The sequence below is a fragment of the Tachypleus tridentatus genome, chromosome 10, assembly GCF_004210375.1.
Source record: "Tachypleus tridentatus isolate NWPU-2018 chromosome 10, ASM421037v1, whole genome shotgun sequence".
Taxonomy (NCBI): Eukaryota; Metazoa; Arthropoda; class Merostomata; order Xiphosura; family Limulidae; genus Tachypleus; species Tachypleus tridentatus.
In genome coordinates this window covers 121,082,430-121,094,975 of record NC_134834.1, presented here as the reverse complement: position 1 = coordinate 121,094,975, position 12,546 = coordinate 121,082,430, and the positions used below count along the sequence as shown (strand labels likewise).

The 12,546-nt window shown below is 32.5% G+C and overlaps 1 protein-coding gene across 1 annotated transcript; it reads right to left on the bottom strand.

Moving 5' to 3' along the window:
• Positions 1-2,309: 2,309 nt before the first annotated feature.
• LOC143230208 (V-type proton ATPase 16 kDa proteolipid subunit c) lies at positions 2,310-11,565 on the bottom strand. Its single transcript, XM_076463342.1, has 3 exons — positions 11,336-11,565; positions 7,955-8,147; positions 2,310-3,667 (listed from the first exon to the last, which is right to left on the bottom strand). Exons 1-3 carry the CDS (start codon positions 11,412-11,414, stop codon positions 3,460-3,462), a joined length of 480 nt encoding a protein of 159 aa, XP_076319457.1. The 5' UTR covers positions 11,415-11,565; the 3' UTR covers positions 2,310-3,459.
• Between the last annotated feature and the right edge of the window lie 981 nt (positions 11,566-12,546).

Genomic DNA, 12,546 nt, shown 5'->3' with positions numbered 1-12,546 from the left:
TACTTTGTTTTCAATAGGTATGCCAAAGAATATAGTTCTTTGTTCTAATTATTTTGCATGTCCAAAGTTTATTTAAAGTAAAACTTACAGGAATTTCAGAGAGGCAATTATTGCCTTATTTTTCAATATATCCCTGGTGCTCTAAAAAATCTCCAAAGTCAATGGTCAGTTTTTTGGCCATTTATTACCTCAATTTAAATTTGTATTACGGATCATAAGCACTGGATTTTCAGCCTATGTTAACTACCTTGTTACAAATAATATATCGCACCACAAACAATGGACTTACAATCAACATAAACTACCTTTTATTAATTTTGCGCAAAGCTACTCAAGGGCTATCTGCACTAGCTGTCCCTAATTTAGCAGTGTAAGACTAGAGACAAGGCAGCTAGTCATCACCACCCACTGCCAACTCTTGGGCTACTCTTTTACCAACGAATAGGGGGATTGACCATCACACTATAATGCCCCCAGAGATAAAAGAGCAAGCATGTTTGGTGCGACTGGGATTCGAACCCGCAACTCTCAGATTACGAGTCAAACGCCTTAACCCAGCTGGTAGTGCCAGACCGTTGTTACAAATATATCACACCACAAACACTGGGCTTACAACACAAAGTTTTTTGTTGTAATTAATGTACATATAGTGAAAGAAGTTTTTGTTTTGATTGTCAGTAAAGCAGTTTAAGTCAAACCATACTGCAGGCTCTTAGTACCAGCAAGTCAGTGGTGAAACAACAAACAGTGTCAGCACACACACTGGTCACTGAAAAGTACTCCTTGAGGAAGAAGGTGGGAAGCTTCTTTTTGTGGCTGCCAATTGCCAGAAATTGGAACTTTCTCTTCTACTAGTAAAGATGTAGATTAAATGCTGAACTTTAGCTGTAGCATATCAGCTCAGAAACTGGCTGTTTTTATCATGTACAAACTTGTGGCTGACAACTGTCATCCCTTGCCTAATTTAAGGTCTAATTACAATTTAGGACTCAAAAGGTGAAAACCCTTTCAGTTGCTATATCTAATAATGCCCAAGGCCTTGTAGGTTTTTCTAATTCTGCATAAAATAATTTCAAATTGAAGGTAGGCTTGTAGAGATCCTGATAAGTAATAGAATTGAGTATATGTGCATACTCGTGTTCGGTATTGCTGGCACAGAAAAATGGAACTAATAAAAGGGGAAAAATATATAGATTAATTTAAACTAATCCTGCTAAAATAGTTTCAGGTGCTGTGACTGTTGAGAATTTCCTCTTGTTTAGAAAAAGAGAAATAAGTCATTATTTGGCTCAATAAATGTGTAAATCCAGCAGCAACTCAGGCCTACTACATTAGCTAGCTGGATCTAACATTACTGAGAGTTGCACAGTGCAGTGTGTGACAGGTGATTTATAGGCTATGACCATGTGCTGTACTGTAAGCCTAGTTTAATATTTGTTGGCATTAGCCAACATTAGAAATTATGTAAAACAAACTAGCAGTAATCTATGGAAACAGAATGATCACCTGATGTCATGGTGATGTGTCTCTGTCTGTCCATCAGGATTTTAAAAGGGCTGCTGTTTTGAGACCATGTTACTGATTTTAATCAATCTTATATAGTCATATGTGGCAGGACTGAATTTTGTTAGTAGAAATTAGGATATTATTTGACCATTCTGAAAGGTAAGCAAAGTACTAAATGGATAGAGGTGCACAGAAGCTGTATATAATTTTTTATGTCTGTTGTCATTTTGGGTCAGGCAGGGCAAAAGCTAGAAATCTTATAAGCACTCATTGTGAAAGTCTGATCTTCACTGGATAATCAGTAGGTGGATACAGATGCCTGAGATTTGTTCATAATTTGCAAGGTCACTGGAGGTCAGATTCTGGAAACCTTTCAAATGCTTCTCCTTGCAAGGTTATTTGGTTCCTCTCAAAGTTAGATAAATTAACAAGTGGAGAGAGATAGCCAAAAGTTGTAGATTTTTAGGTCAAACAGTATATGAGGTCAGGAAGAAGCAAAAACTAGGAATGTAAAGATCAGTGTTTTAGGTCAGCATTTTTTTTTAAATCTTAAAGTTGATGTACTATCACTTCATAAGTTTCATTGGTTAAATTTATAACTTACCTACCTGATAAAACAATCTGAAGAAGGCAGGCCAGCTTCCTAAGTCCATAACAAAAAATATTAACACCATATTTACTAAACTAACTAGAAAACTGATTTCCATTCCATTAATGTGTATTGTGGCATTAGTGCCAGTGAAAATAAGAAAAAATTCCAAGGTAAAACCCTGATCTGCAGTACATAAGACACAAGACTCAAGTTTACAGTTTTGCCCCCAAACATTTTCATGCAGAGTAGCAAGACTTTAATTATAATCACAATAATTTACAGAATTAGAGTTGTTACGGTTACTTTCATAACGACATCAGTTTCATTATTCAACAGGGTGATCTAAGACAGCTTGCACTACTTTAAATATTCAAGAAATAAATTATTGCTAAACTGTACTATGAGCTGTACGGCTTTTATTAATTAACTCAAAAATGAAACATTCTGTCTGATCCAAAAGCAAAATTTAATATCTGTAATTATACCTAAATCACGTGTTTAAAGACCCAACCAGATTACAAATAAATGGTTTTTTTCCTATAAAGTAGATTTTCAATGACGAGGGCATGAAAACCAGTCTTGGAATGTTCCACACACAAAACAACAACCTATTACTGCACAGTTCTCTTCCTAATGTAAATGATTTTAGTTTCATTGCTTTCAATCCAAGTTTGGAAATATTACACAAACATCTTTCCTTAGAGTAACACTAAGAGAGTTACATCACTTTTATTATCAATCATTAAGACTAACAAGAGATTCATATGACAAATTCTACCAGTTAACACAACCACATCATTCAATTTAAAATCTTAAAGTTTACATTTTCTGAACAGGGTAAGAAATGTACAAATATGTAAAGGTCTAAATTATCTGTCTACATATGCATTGTGTGCACTTAAATACAATGTTTCAGCCCTTATTTTCACAATTAAAAGCACAAACTAAAATTTGTTCTATTACTGGTAAACAACAAACCTATAATTTTGGTTTTTTTCAACAGTGGAAAACTAGCAAATATACATCCAGATACTGAAAAAATCATACATTTATTTTTTTGTTTTCAGATAAATTTGTTTCACCTGTGTAAATAGTAGCAGTTTTGTACATCAATAAAAGTTAAGCGATAGTTTTTTTTTTCTTTGAAGTGATCAAAAAATATGGGAACAGCTGCATCTATGACATCAACTAAACAAAGATGATCTCTATCTAACCATAAGATAGTGAATCTATCCTCTCAGTATGATACGGGAACTTTGGAACCAAAATGTACACATTAAAACACCACAGTATTAATCAGTGAACACACTACACATTCAATGACAAGCTGGTTTCTTGTATATGATCTAAGAAGATGCATCTTAGCCCCGGGTGGTAAGTATAAGAGACACAATCAGTCCGTACAGACCCAAAACTTCAGCAAAGATGAGAATCAAGATCATGCCTACAAACAGACGAGGTTGTTGTGCTGTTCCCCGGACACCAGCATCACCCACAATTCCAATGGCAAACCCAGCAGCAAGGCCACTAAGTCCTACACTCAAACCAGCACCAAGGTGCAAAAAGCCACTGTAAAAGTTGGAGGAAAAAAATTATAGAAAATACAAATGACTACACTAAAGTGAAATAAGTATAAACAACACCAGCACCATTGTTAGGTCGTACATATGATATTTCTATAAAGTCATGCAAGTGATTCAATATTTCAAGTGAATTTTTTTATATTTAACGATGATAGTCTAATACAAAACAATTCACAGATCAGCTTTCAGTGTGATTTAACATTATCTAGTTTAACAAACACAAAATATTTTATAAATTAATAGATGGATATTAAATTCTAAAAGTATCAACGTAGGCATTATGAAAAATACATTGTAGAAATAATTTTTAATGCTACAAACCTTTAAGCACAATGTTAACAAAGGTAACTCGTGTGAATGAAAGACTGGGCAATGTTTAATATGGTAATATAAGTAAAAGGTACAAATCCAATCAAAATGTTTCGTCTATAATTCATAAATCAATAAATTATGGAAGAATTAACACATTAGCCCTTTTGAAATTGGTCAGGGTTCAAAGATCATGTCATCACATTTGTCGACTTGCAGTCAGAATTTCTGAACTACTATTTTGTGAATTTGTCAATTGCATATTATAATTCAGGCTTTAATAATATACGAGTTAACTTGTTAATTTAAAATTAAATATTAAAATAATCTAAATATATACTTTTGTGAGTCACGTAGTATGTTGAATACAGCCCTATTTAAAATTAGATGTACACCCTTGTGGAAATTAATTGAAACAAGACGAAAAATTACAATTTTTTTTCAATTTTTTTTGCATTTTATTTCTGAGAATCCAAAAATTACAAATTAATACATAATATGACCACCTTTATTTTTCAATAGATCATTAATCCGCTTTGTCATTGAGTCCACCAGTTGACTGCAATCTCTACTAATGTTTGGGTCGCAGTACCACACCTCAATTAGCTATCTTTTGTAGTACAGTCTTTTTTACCCCGAAGTTTTTCTTTACAAATTGCCCAAAGATTTTCAATAGGATTTAAGTCTGGAAAGTTTCCAGACCAATCCAGCACCTTTATTCACGTAGTAGTCATAAATTTCTTCACAAGTTTCAATGTGTGGCATGGAGCCAGATCTTGCTGAAAAATGCCAGATCCATCTGGAAATCTCTTTTTCAATTCTGGAATGACTCTTCTCTGCCAAACTTCAATGCACTGTGGTCCTCGCATCATACCTTCTACGATATGCAAGCCTCCAACACCATAGTAGCTGAAAAAGCCCCAAAACAACTTCAAGGGATGTTTTACGAACTGACTGATGTGAGATTCTCGAAGTTTCTCACCTGGAGATCTGCGAACATGCAGACTTCTTTGACCCTGTACAAAGAAACCAGTCTCGTCACTGAATAACACCTTCCTCCAGTGTTCTTGCGTCCAGTTCTTGTATTTCAGACCCCATTGATACCTTTTTTCTTCATTGAGTTGGTAAGAAGTTGTTTTTTGACTGGTCTCCTTGCCCTTCTAACGCAATTTCGAATGACGCAATATTCCTCAAAATTTCGTCATATATCCCAAACATAGATCAACTGTACTGCAAAACACAGCTAATGATGCCATCTGTGTGAAAAAATGACTATTAAAGGTAATCAGCGGGTCCAGCGAGCCTACACCGGTCACTATGCTGAAAATATTGTAAAATGACCATTTGTTTCAATTAATTTGCACAAGGGTGTATATGTTGTCAAAATAACCAAGTAACTGATTTTTCAAAGTACGAACTGAAATTACTAATATTTACAAGCTAGAATATAAAATAAAAACCTCACATCTTTTGTATGAGATATGGCTTATGTACTGAATCAAACACTGTGGCCCAATTCAACTTTCCACATTTTGAAATAGTTCCTTACATATTCTTACTATAGTATGACCAATCAACAGCTTAGAATGTCCCTAGAAGAGTGTTCCCACCATTTTAATCTTTGAAAAGGCTACAACATTCTTTCAAATGAAGTTTAAGAAGGTAGGTTGTGTCTTTAGTGTACTCAAAGTTTCATATTTTTTAAATCTAAATACAGCTTAGTTATTAAGCTCAATAAATTATAGTGGAATTCTGTGGTATCAGTATAGTTATTTATGATTCTTTTAGTTATTCAACCACATATTTAAAACCTAAAAATCACTGATATCCTCTACTTGCAGAATTTTAAAAGGATAGCAACCTATGTCCAGCAACAACAGTGTTCAAAAGTCATAGAACAATAAAGATTAGTTTATATTACTGGATACATAACATGAGTGCATGTGCACTGTGTCAATGCAAGTTATGTAACATTAGTTATTAAAAAATAATAAATATAAATATATAATGTTATGAGACTTAAGCTACTTAGACTAAACATTTGTATTTTTGTGTTATAATGTGTGGTCATTCTACCAGGAAAAACTAATTTATTTCCTAAATGTTTTACAAATTTGAGTGACAGACCCCACATCAGTAGAATACAGACAATAAAGTTTTACTGATAACAAATGTTTGAAATGTATTTAGGAGGCCTTAAGAAATACACATACTATATCATATATTACAGTGCACACACTTAAAAGTATGCATGTGCATACAAACTTGTGTGTATTACACCAATCCTGTTGCAAAGGGTTAATACATTTGCAACTTTGAAAAAAATGGAACCAAAATCTTACATTGCAGACATATAATAACAAAAATTAATATAATGTATTTTAAAAACAGGTTCAGCATCTCCACCCACTTCCTTCTTTCGATTACTGTTTACAATCATACAAAAAAACAACTACTAAACAATGAAATAAAAAGAGATGAACACAATTCATTTTGCCCTTTATTTGTTTCTTGTCAATTCTGTTTTCTTTTAAGGAATAAAGTAAACACAGAAGACTTCAGTTTCACAATGACTAACTTTCAAAGAGGTCATTAAACATAACATCTACTACTACCTTTTTTACAAAACTCCACCCATTAAACATGTTTAACTTGGCATTAGTGCCTGTATCCATTTAAATTATTCCTGCTTTTGATCAGTCAAAAACATTATCTTGTTCAAGACTTTTGTTCTACTTACCACAAGAGGATGTAGGCTGGTGTTTCAATACGAAACTAATGATATGGACAAGACTTCTGTTCTACTTACCACAAGAGGATGTAGGCTGGTGTTTCAATACGAAACTAATGATATGGACAAGACTTCTGTTCTACTTACCACAAGAGGATGTAGGCTGGTGTTTCAATATGAAACTAATGACATGGACAAGACTTCTGTTCTACTTACCACAAGAGGATGTAGGCTGGTGTTTCAATATGAAAGTAATGATATGGACAAGACTTCTGTTTCACTTACCACAAGAGGATGTAGACTGGTGTTTCAATATGAAACTAATGATATGGACAAGACTTCTGTTCTACTTACCCCAAGAGGATGTAGGCTGGTGTTTCAATATGAAACTAATGATATAGACAAGACTTCTGTTCTACTTACCACAAGAAGATGTAGGCTGGTGTTTCAATATGAAACTAACGATATAAACAAGACTTCTGTTCTACTTACCACAAGAAGATGTAGGCTGGTGTTTCAATATGAAACTAATGATATGGACAAAACTTCTGTTCTACTTACCACAAGAGGATGTAGGCTGGTGTTTCAATACGAAACTAATGACATGGACAAGACTTCTGTTTCACGTACCACAAGAGGATGTAGGCTGGTATTTCAATATGAAACTAATGACATGGACCAGACTTCTGTTCTACTTACCACAAGAGGAAGTACGCTGGTGTTTCAATACAAAACTAATGACATGGACAAGACTTCTGTTCTACTTACCACAAGAGGAAGTAGGCTGGTATTTCAATATGAAACTAATGATATGGATTGAACATTAAGTTCCATAAAAATTAAATACTATTTTTGGTATACCTTCAAGAATCACAGTTACAGTTTAACATGTTTAAAAAAGTTCATAATACGCGATGTTAGTGTGTCTCCTTGAATTAGCTAATGCTGTTTATATTTTGTTTAATTAATACCAACAGGTTAGCTAATATCTTCATTGTTTAATTATTACCAGCAGATTAGCTAATATCTATATCTGTTTAATACCAACAGATTAATATCTATATTGTATTTAATTAATGCCAATAGATAATCTAATACCAGTAGATGAAAGGAATAAGAGAGTCTTCTAAATGCTAAACTAATTGGAATACATGTTCCAAATGAATTAAAATTTTCACAATGGTCCCATAACTACAGTATTAAAAAAATTAGAAACTGTGTATTTATACTCACGTGTAGAGCCTGTATCCATCCGAAGGAGATTTGATATTATTGGCTATCAGTACTGCGACCACCAGCCCATATATGGCAATAATACCTGCCATAACCACAGGAATGATTGACTTCATGATCAGCTCTGGCCTCATCACTGACATTGCAGCTATTCCTGTGCCAGATTTGGCCGTTCCATAAGCTGCTCCGAGAGCTGAAAAAACATCATATGCTATAAGGAGTGCTCACACAAAACATATCTTCACATGCAACTTCAAGACTGTCTTTGTACGATGCAAGTGACGTGTTCTCACCGGCTGTCTTTGTACAGTGTAAGCGACGTGTTCTCACCGGCTGTCTTTGTACAGCGTAAGCGACATGTTCTCACAGACGGTCTTTGTACAATGTAAGCGACGTGTTCTCACCAGCAGTAGTACTAGTACTAAGTCTAAATATTACGAACCACATTTTATAGAAGTAAAAAGTAACTGGCACTAGTAGTAAAGCTAATCATTAAAACATCACACATCTCCCACCTACAGTATCTTACATCTAGTAACAATAAACGATGCACATTGTTATAAATGTATTTTATGCCTGGATGTGCATACAATTTGACCATCAAGTGTGAACTGTTTAACTAAACTCATTCTATCAGGTAGTTCAACTAGAAACAGAGAATAAATATTAGCAATTAGTATATTTCAATGTACTTGAAGTAGCTTGGGTGGAAGTGAGGTGGAATATTTAGGATGTGATAAATGCTAACAGTGTTTCAGAATTATGGTCATGATTGCAACTTTGAGTAGACTCAGAAAAACACAGAATGCTTCACTTTCAAACCCTGCTTGCATGAAGTTAGAGACAGCTTTGGAAAAGATTTTACTTTTACAATAGGGTAAACAAACTACCAATATTGTCATGTTTTGTTTTATCCACCATATTATCACTGTTCACATAAATAGTCACTGCTCTCAGTACCCAATCTTACACTATTCAAACATTTGTTTCCAGAACTACGTGTCCACGTTACTGAGAACACAAGTTCAGACATTCTACGATAAGTTTAAGTGTTGTCCATTCAAATACATTTTGGTTTCAAATAGTGATCAAATAGTTTTACATTAGTTTGAAGTCATACAATATAATTTTATTGGAAACCTAATCATGTTTGTGAATACCAAGGTTCAACTACAAGACTGCTGTAGTGGATCACTTGTGGATGGTAAATATATTAGCTGCAGTATTACTGAAATCTTTAAAAATGAAAACTAATTACATATTATGAAAGTTAGTATTTCAAGGTTCATTTTGTAGTTTGATTCACAAAGAAAATTATCTGCCATATTTAGCTGTCTTCAAGCTTCATTGGTCAAAGATAACTTCCTGTTTAATAAGGGGTAATTTAAGATTAATTCAACTGTGAAAAAATATGCCAACTTTTTTTACAACTGACACAGAGCTACAAGTTATGTGACATGGAAGACAGTTTTTGTTTCCGACAAATTTACTAATGACTACAAATTTAAAATTTTCATAATTAGTGATTAATGAGTGGACAAAACAGCTGATTACAATCAGAAATCAAGTCAAAACATGTTTAGAGTTAGGGTACAGATTGATTTGAGGACAATGAGTGGATGGTATAGAGGGATTACATTAGGACAAGATAGAGTGTAATAAGAAGTGGAATAACAACCTCTGATAGATTTTAACCTTTGGCTGCTTGAAATAGTGTCCATACAGTGAGAGACTGTCTCTCTAAGTTCACTGGTAAAATTTTTTGTAGTGGGGAACACTGTAAAAACACTGACTAGAATTTGCTTGCCAGGTGAGTACATAGAGTGAAACACAAAAAGCCCATTAACACCTATTTGGAGACCAGGTGGACAGTAACCATAGTAACAGATAGTGAGAACTGGTTGGATATTCATCTTCTTGTGGAACATTCATCATAAGGCTGATGAGTCATTCAACCTTCCAACAACCAGCATAGTGATGATTCTGGAAGCTCTAAGCAGATGGTTCCAAAATTGATGGTAGAAAACAAAACAAGTGCAAGATAGATGTTATGTCCCAAGTTATGATGGAGTAAAACTAAATAATGAAGTTGGCAAACACACAAAATAAACTATTTTGTCATATCGAGCACAACTGTACTGATAAAATGAAAAGCTATCAACATTCACTGGAAATAAGATTGCCAGGAAAAAAAATACCTTCAGATGTTTCTACAAAAAAATGAGAATCAACAATATAATTAGCATGTTCATTAAACAATTATTCATTAAACAATTATTCACACAAAAGTTAAATAACTGGAGTAATTGAAAACACATTAATTATTGGTTGATAATATTTATATTAGTAAATGATTGAATTATAATTTTGATCAACCCTATCTGTACAGTCTTAGTCAATTTGAATACACATCACAAAATCTCAGATACAATTAAAATTTAATTAAACTGTTTTTAATGAATATTAATAAACTTGGTATTATGGTTTATAATTCAAATTTTTATATTATCAAACTTTTAATTTCTTTCAAAATGAAATATTAAAAACATTTTCAATCACTTTTGTGTCACAATGAAAGTACTCTCAATTCTTTAGATTGTATAATTTCAATACCTTTCACAGTATCTAACTAATTAGAAGCAAACTATAAATTCTGACAAACTCAACTATAATATTATTTACATATTACAGTAGTTTAGGGACAAGTTATTAGTGGCAAATGTACTTTTTTGCATTGTAAAGGGCATATTTAATTTTTCTTTCGATAATAAAATTATGCTCATTGAGTTGCATAATCAAGTAACAATATTCTCTTACTGTCAACATGTTAAAATATTACCAAATATAAAAGTTGTATATCCAATCTTGCACACTTAAGAAACATCTTGATAAACCATATGTTCCATAGAAAACCAACTTCATGATTCAAAACTATAAAGTTCTATAACTCAGCTATCAATTGATAATGGCAATATCTAGTTTTAAAACAATTTGAAAATAAAACTGACTTTTGTTGTTTTTCCCCTTTGCATAATTATCAACTATTAAAACATGTATACTTCAGTTTAAAATACTTAGATATTTTATCTTTCAAGTATTCAAGACATAAGTCAAAACTATGAGGAATCGACAAAAAGTAACCGAGAATGGTAGAAATTTTAGTATGAGTGTAAATAATTTCATTGTGATAAAAATATTTTACACAAACCAACAGTGACTGTTGGCCTGACATTAGAAAAGTTAAGTTTTAACTAATTTTGCTAATTTAACAAATTAAAGCAACAATATTGGCATTCTACGTGAAAAATTAATTTAATTCTACGTCCACTATGATGATAGGCTTAAGAGTTAAATCGCTTTTGATCAAAATCATTGACTCACCACTAAAAACCATTGCCGCTGCAGATCCCATCACTCCAAAAAAAGGTCCGTACACTGGAGTTTCAGACATATCAGGCATACTGACTTCTTTTTATTTATTATATATATTAGATAATACGAAAAGATGTTTAAATATTCTAAAGAAAATGTGCTATGAATGAATAACTCTACTGTAATAGCTCAGGCAAAAAAGACGTCAACATGTACGTTAAGATTCGGAAGTATCATGTGATAATATTGACCGATGCGTTATTTCCACTTTTGTACGTAATTACAGTTTTATGAAAAACAAAATAATTATGTATGCGAAAGAATGTAAAACATTAAAGAATCTTTAGTAATACAGTAAGAACAACTATATTTATATATAGATAAAAACATTTTTAAAAATTGTGTTAAAAAACATGAAGGTCTAAAAGCTCCTTATTATATTACATTAATATAATTAATAACTGAATCCATAAAGTAGCAAATACTAATTTGTATTTCTTTGAAGAAAAAAATTAAACCCATACGTATTCGTGGAAGGTAAACATTTTATTGCCTCTTTTCTACTAATTGTCATTACTGAAAATTAAATGTATTTCATAAAATAATATATTGTTAAATATTTGTTTTTAAAAAAGTTTCTTGCACGATCAATAATAAATAACTGACATTTTGCTACAATGCGTGTTTTAAAACAAAACTTCTCATATCGAGATCCAAGAGAAAGCCTCAGGGCACGAAAAAAACAGTATCTTTAAAATTTCCTGCACAAAGGAAATAGAAATATTTTCAATAATAATTATATTTATTTTAATAAATATTGGCGCATGTTTCCCAGAGGCGTTGTTGAGTGCTAAAAAGACTGGGGCTTGGCTTTATAAACGCAGGGATATTTGGCGTTTCAGTATAATATTGATCGTGGTGTTTGTTCTGTTCTTCATGTGTGGAACTGATATAACTTTCTCTGAGGAATATTATTATCACTAATTATTGTTTCTACATCGTTCTTATATTTACAATTTTTCACCTTAATATATGTTTGTGAAAAAGCATTAAGATTATTGCATATAATTCGACTTTTGCTACTTTTATCCAATATGAAAAAAAAATTATCTATAAAATAGTCAAATTTTAGTTATTCACAAGTCGGATTAGTAAATAAACACATTTTAGGAAAATTCTCAGTGTATTTAGCTTGCTTCAAATCAACATCACCGAAAGAT

Coding starts and splice junctions, on each gene's coding strand:
- LOC143230208 (XM_076463342.1), bottom strand. CDS start 11,414: ATGCCTGATATGTCTGAAACTCCAGTGTACGGACCTTTTTTTGGAGTG. Junction 8,148..11,335: donor AGCGGCAATGGTTTTTAGTG/GTGAGTCAATGA, acceptor ATGTTTTTTCAG/CTCTCGGAGCAGCTTATGGA. Junction 3,668..7,954: donor GATGGATACAGGCTCTACAC/GTGAGTATAAAT, acceptor CAACTTTTACAG/TGGCTTTTTGCACCTTGGTG.